This window comes from Phyllostomus hastatus, unplaced genomic scaffold (genome assembly GCF_019186645.2).
Source record: "Phyllostomus hastatus isolate PE091 unplaced genomic scaffold, TTU_PhHast_1.1 phas_scaffold_93, whole genome shotgun sequence".
NCBI classification, from domain to species: Eukaryota; Metazoa; Chordata; class Mammalia; order Chiroptera; family Phyllostomidae; genus Phyllostomus; species Phyllostomus hastatus.
Window position 1 is genome coordinate 23,128,170 of NW_025334042.1, and position 7,104 is coordinate 23,135,273.

At 45.5% G+C, this 7,104-nt stretch overlaps 1 protein-coding gene across 1 annotated transcript; it reads left to right on the forward strand.

The window, feature by feature from the left end:
* The first annotated feature begins 321 nt into the window (after positions 1–321).
* Positions 322–1,267, forward strand: LOC123812628 (olfactory receptor 10AD1). The gene is given in 5 exon segments (XM_045829405.1): positions 322–386; positions 388–806; positions 809–880; positions 883–1,065; positions 1,068–1,267. Coding segments are annotated over 5 exon segments (939 nt in total).
* The last annotated feature ends 5,837 nt before the right edge of the window (positions 1,268–7,104 follow it).

The following is a 7,104-nucleotide window of genomic DNA, read 5'->3' on the forward strand; positions in this document are numbered from 1 at the left end:
CTTGTCTCTGAACACAATCCCATTGGTGGATAATCATTTAAAATAGAGGTCCCAGACTGGATGCAATATTTCAGGTACAGCCTGATCCACACAAAGTACAACAGAATGTCCCTTGATTCCACAATCTGCGGTTCCACAATCGCAGCCTACAACAGCACTGGCATTTTCAGTGCCCACAACACTGTTGACTCGTGCGAGTTTACTGAAATGCCTGTCTTTTTCATTCCTTTGCCGCAATCTGTTTTTATACAAGTAGGTAACACCTATACACAGCTCTCTCACCTGTGCCTTGCCTGTCCTCCCTCCTGAAAGCAGGCCCAGATGGTGGATCTAAGGAACGGAAGGACAGTGACAAAGTTTATCTTTGTGGGCTTTGAGCCGAGCTCTTTCCACTCAGGCACTGCTCTTTGCCGTCTTCCCAGTTCTCTACAGCCTTGCCACAGCCATGAATGGCCTCATCATCTTCATCACGTGGACAGACCCCAGACTCAATAGCCCCAGGTATGTCTTCCTTGGCCACCTATCCTTCCTGAATATCTGACTAATCACCACTACTATCCTAAAGATGCTGATCCACGTAGTGGTCAAGAACCACACTCCTTTGCCTCCTGCTTGACTCAGATAGAGGTTGGGTTTTGGTGTAGGTGTGGCCAAGGGCGTCCTCTTGGCTTTTATGGCCTGTGATCATTATGCCACTATCTGCCACCTGCTTAATTACACCCAGAGCATGAGCCAGCATGTCTGTGTGAGGCTGGTGAGTAGTGTCTGGTTCTTTGGGCTGATCAATGGCATCCTGCTTGATTATATGATATGATGGTCCATTTTTGTAGAGAAAACTACATAGAAAACTTCTTCTGTGAGGCTCCCATAGTGATCACCCTCTCTGTGGAGACCCTCCATTTAGTCTGAGGGTGACTCTTGCTGATGCCACCGTGGTGGTGCTCAGCGCCATGGTGCTCACTGTCATCTGTGCCCGCATCCTGGCCTCCATTCTCAGTAGAGCCTCCTCCTCAGGCAGGGGGAAGACTTTCTCTGCTTGCGACTCCCATCCAATTGTGATCATCTTTTCTACACCTCGGCCATGTTCTCTTATGTGAACCCCAGCAGCATACGCGGCCATGACCAAGACAAGCCTTTTTTCCTCCTCTACACCAGCATTACCCCCATGTGCAACCCCATCATATACGGTTTTTAAAACAAGGAAATGAAGAAGGCCATGATGAGGGCCTTTGGGAGGGCCAGCCTGGCCCAGGCAGAGTCTGTCTAGTTAGAAGACTCCTCTGTCCCAACAGCTGGGTAACTATCCACTGCCGAAATGTCCAGGAAAAGACATTCATAGCTTCCTTTCTACTAGGATCAGACTTGGGAGACCCTATTGATGATCTTTTTTTATTTTTATTTTTTTATTGCTGTTCAAGTACAGTTGTCAAGTACATTCGATGGGATCTTATAAATACACAAGTTAACTTAATTCCATTTCATTTTATCTGTATAACGCTTCAACCTGCTATTCCCAGCCTGTTTTGCAGACATTTACTAGACTTTTTTCTCTTTTGACTTAATCACTTCAGCCTGCTTTTCTTTCTCACATTCTAATCTCATACCCTGAATATTCCCTCATCTACCCTGCTCCTATATGAGAAAAAATAGGGGAAGAAGAAAGACAATTAGGGAGCAGGATAGACATTAAGAAAGGTCAGTTAGAGAAAAGAAGAAAAACGAAGGACCAGCAGCGTGAAGTCTATCTTCTTAGTCCCCACACTAGCCTTTGTGGGGGAACTTGTGGCGGCATTAAGTCGCTGACACTGCACTGAGTTTGTTTATGCTTCTGTGTCGTTGGGGAAGGGCAGCTGGAAGAGGCCAGTGTGTCAAAAACCCTGTCTCCTAAATCCTTGAATTCCTTTAAGTAACTTGACTGCTTGATATTTTCCTTTAGATCCAAGTAGTAAGTGACTCTAACAAGCTGCTCAGGGGCCAGTTTCCTTTCCTCTTATTCATACCCCAAAATAACTCCCCTCTCCCTACTGCCTTCCTTTTTCTTGATCTTCTTGCATTTCATGCCAGCTCAATCCCATTCCACCTTACCTCCTCAGGTTAAATGGGCCTGTTTCATTCCCCGCACTTTAAGGACTATCTCTTCACACTACCTCCAGCATTGCAGAAGCCTTTCTATTTATGACCCTGACCTCCCCGGTTTCCTGCTCTTAACAAAACCTAGTATCCTTTAAGAAGGGTATTATATTCTTAGCTATTTTCTTCCTTTGAAAACTGCATCTTCTCATGCTCATTTCATAACGGATAGGAAAGAAAAGGGAACTGGTACGAATAAGATGAATGCACCTCATTTAAGATGCCTTCAAATAGATGTACTACCCTTTCCACATTCTCCTATCATATGCTGCTGTCTGCAAGGACTTAGAGCAGTAGCTTCATTCCACAAATCTTTATTTTTTGAGTCCAAATTGGTGAACCTCTGATATCAGAGGACATGTGAGAAGCACTTTTTTGAAAAGTGGAAGAAATGAGACATCGTTATAATCAAGAAGAAACAATACATGTAGAACCTAAAGATTTCCATTTTCAAAGAAAAATTGCACCAAAGTTAAATAGACAAGAAAGACTGTAAGACTATTCCAATAGGAGGTTGAACTCAACTCTGCTGAGATTTTTACAGCTGCAGGGGCTGGTGGGTGGGATGGGAAGGGTTTCTTGGCGATTGATCTTACCCAAAGGAAAGTAACTCAGTCTCTTACCATCTCACAGAGACTAGGAAATCGGGGTGCTATCTTCCTCTAGGACTACATTTTGAAGGGACAGCTCCCGGGTCCTTGAGAAAATATTCCCTGTGTTTTAAAACAGGCAATAGGCTTTTTAAGGAGATGTATGTACATTTCAAAGGGGCAGAGAAGGATCTGCAATTACAAGTAAATGCTCTGAGAAAGGAGAGGTCAGGGGCCTATGGTTAAGAAGAACCCTGTCTAAAGTTAGTCAAATGTAAAGGGGGATGTTAACATCATCTTAGTCACCACAGAGAGCAAAAGGAGTGCTTATTCTTCTTCCTAGAACTTCAACTTCTTCTCCAACTTTGAAAATTACTGTTTCAACGAGTCTTTAAAAGAAAAAGTGAAAGAAAAAATAAAAGGAAAGGAATAAAGGAAAAGGAGAGGAAAATGGTGCTTTAAAAAAAGTTTCATGAGAAATAATTTAATGACATACATTTAAATGCCCAGCATTGTTGTATGCTTACGTCATAAATGAGACACAGTTCTAGCTTTTAAAAGCTTTAACAGGACAGACAAAACCAAATAATGGTAATACGAAGGGCAACCATTTTAAGAGGCCTATACAAGGAACATTAGATAATAACAGCAGCTTACATTTATTAAGCACTTATGGTCTGATAGCTTTACACTAGTCATAACAAAACCCTCGAAGTACTAGCATTACCTTCATTTTTGAGGAGCAAAGATGAGGCTCATAGAGGTTAAGTGATTTGCTCAAAATCACACCGCACTTCAAACGGCATAGCGCAATTCTAACTGGGCCCCCATCTCCAAAGCTAGCACTTCTAAGGAGGTCCAGCAACTGTCCGGAAAAATGGGGCCGGCCTTATGCCGAAAAGGTGATATTAGAACTAAGCTTTAAGGAATAAGCAGTAAATTGTAAGGCAGAAAATGGGGGAATGGGAATTATAAGCCGGGGACGAGAAATTCCAGGCCAGAACTGCCTGATTCGTCGTTAAAATGATGCATTCGACGTGGCTGGCGGAGGGTGAATAGGGACGGGAAAGCTGGAAAACTCAGGCTTTGTGACCTTACAACCGTTGTCTCAAGGGCGAGCGCTTTCTGGTTCACGGTCCCAGACTCTCGCCGGGCGGGAACGGACGCTAGGGGAGGGCTCTCGCGCACTGGAAGCCGCCTCCCTGGACGCAACTCCCTTTGCCGCAGCATCTGCCCTGGTTTCAGGGCCCGGGAGACACAAGAAGAGGCCCGGGGGACCGCGAAAACCTATGTAATAACCAGAAGTTTCCCTGGAAAAGCACGTCCTTTCCCAGTCCCTTCTCACTGCCGTGATCCGGGCTCCGCAAACTACCCAAGAGGTGGTCCTGACCCAATTACACCGGGGAAAGGAGCAGGACGTGGTCGGCTACGAATCTGTGGCCAATCAGCCTTCCAAGGCCGCTCGGATCACCGCTGTGGCAACCAATGAGTGCCCTCTCCACGGCCGCTCCGCCCCGCCCGGCGGGATTGCGCTACGGCCTCACAGAAACCACCTCCCACCTGCTATTTTGGGAGACTGGGCAGACCCCTGCGCCCTGGAGGTTTGGGATCCCTTCCCAGTGGAATTGCTGAAATGCCGCGCCCTTTTGGAGGAGGACGTGATGGGGATGGGGGCGGAGCAAGGCTGGAGGCCGGCCTGAGCTGAGATCTTGCCAATCACTTCGAGTCACCATAGCTCCCAGTCTTGTCCACCGATCCCTAGCCTACTTTTTTCTAGGTGACAGCCAGCCCCTCACCCCCCTTTTAGAGAATTGCATAACTGTTGGGTTCCTCTAATCTCTTTCAGACAACAGCAATGTTCCCTGAGCTTGCTTACCTCCCCTTTCCGATTACCCACTCCAGAAAGTCTTTCTGGGTTTATTTCTGAGTTCACTTCAGAACCTGTGCGTTTTCCTACGACTGTACTCTTTCTTACTTCTCTGTCTACCCCCGACCCCGCGTTTTGTTGTTGTTGTTGTTGTTGTTGTTGTTGTTGTTGTTGTTGTTGTTTTGAGTCCTAAGCACCATACCTGGCCATAGGAGGCGCTGTAGCGCTACTTCTGCGATGAAATCTTCAGTGGAATCCTGATGTATTAACCAAACAAAAGCAAAGGTGTACTGATAGGAGTGAAGGAATGTCAAGAATCCTGAGCCTCCAGGCAAGCCCCTGAGGCACCTATTAGTTACCGACTTCAGCCGAAGTGTTCGGTTTAATTCAGAGAAATGTGATTTACCCGGGACAGGAAAATTAAACATCAGAAACCTTTAGGAACACCCTTAAATCTCATCTTTTTGGACTTCCAATCTGGCTACAAAAACATGTCTGTTTATTTTCCAGTTTAAAGACCTAGATGTCCGTTTGCCTCTTCAGATTAGTTCGTCACCCACTTCACCCAGCTCCGGGTTTAAGAGGCTGGCCCACATGGACCAGTGAACAGATCCCCTTACCTCTGGCGCTGTATTGGGTTCAGTCAATGAGTAACAGGCAGAAGATCAAAAGGCAGTGGGAGTGTGAGGCTGCGGTATTTAATGCTCTGTTTCTTTCCCTGTGGGGGTTGTGGCAAGCTCGCTTGAGTCCCTTTGGCTAAGATCTCAGCTCCTGTCGGCTGGCCCTCTCTACCTAGTTCCCTTAAGTATGTCCAACTTCGGGAGCTGCCATCTCCCGTTACCTGTGTTTGGAGGGGGAGGGACCAGGCTCTAGGGTTACCACAGCCCAGGCCAAAATTGTGGGAAAGGAACCCAGGACAGCTCTCCATTTCTAAACTCTGGAACCGCCATCTTCCAAGACCTTTTCAGGCTTAACCCCTGTAATATGCGATTCAGGGTACTGTATCCCTTGTGTGATTTCCCCACACCCTGCCCACACCTTTGTAAATAATCCCCTGTTAAACCCTCCTCAAACTATCCTAATTTGAGTAAGCCATCTCTTTCCTGGGAATACCCCAATACAAAAACATTCTCTTTTACGAAGGAAATGGAACAGATGGCTGTAGGACAGTGACCCTGGGCTTTGAAGTGAGACAGAACTGTCTCATGTCATTCAGTCATTCATTCATTTGTCAAATGTTCCACTGTCCAGTTAGCTGTGGGAGACATTTTAGAGAATGCTATGGCACACTGCCCATTCTGCAAGAACACTCTTCTTTGCCCACAGGGGTGAGCCCTGGCTACCAAGTTAGAACCATGGGACACCCCACCACCACCAGCACCACCACCACAATCAATGCAGTGGAGCTGGATCAATTAAATACCCTTTCCTGGAAATTTGGAATTGGTATGAAGTGGGGTTAGCCATTCTGGGCTGGAACAAGCAGACCCTCAAGCTATGGAACACTTATCTTTTTCATGTGTGAAAAAGCAAAGAAAGTTGGCGGGCAGGGAGAATAGGTCGAAGTCAGAGGACAGCAGAGGTAAAAGACCACATCTCCAGACAAAGGGTCTGAGATGGCGGCCGCCCTAGTGTTGGTCAGCCTGGATGGCCCAGCTGCATTCTTGCTTTTGGGTTTTGTGAGATAAACTTGCATCCCTATAATAAACATTTTTGCCTCAAAACTGTTACAGATGGGGTTTTATTTCTTGCAACCAAACAAGTCTTAACTAAGACATTATCTACCTTTATGTGGTTATGAGGTTATGAGGATTAAATTAGATGAAGTGTTTCAAACATCTAAGTCAGTGCTTCCAAAAATGTTACTTTCTCCCTTCCAACTGTAAACAGCACCTCACTGCACTGAACATCAGACTTATCTGTTCTTTGTACTTCTGAGTGGGAATAACAAACTCATTCTGCTCAGTATTTTTGCAAGATTTTCCTCATTCCAGCTTTTCTCTTTCAAGTTCTAGGTGCTGATATATTTGTGTTTGTGTTGCTGTTTTGTTTTGAAATTTTTGTTCCTCAAAGGATTGGGTCAATCATACTCCTCAGGGTATTTAATTGATCCAGCTCCGCTGCATTGATTGTGGTGGTGCTGGGGGCGGGAGGGTGTCCCATGGTTCTAATTTGGTAGCCACACACATCACGACACACCATCATTGGTCCCTGCAAGCAAAGCCCCTCTTGTTTTCCTCCCTCCCTCCCTCCCTCTCTTTCTCCCTCCCTCTCTTTCTCCCTCCCTCCCTTTCTTTCTTTCTTTCTTTCTTTCTTTCTTTCTTTCTTTCTTTCTTTCTTTCTTTCTTTCTTTCTTTCTTTCTTTCTTTCTTTCTTTCTTTCTCTTTCTTTCTTTCTTTCTTCTTTCTTTCCTTCTATCTTTATACCCTTTATCTCCATTCCCATTACCACCCCCACACAATATGCAATTTTCTAATGTAATTAATGTGTCATTTCTGTCTAAATATGTTCTAAGAA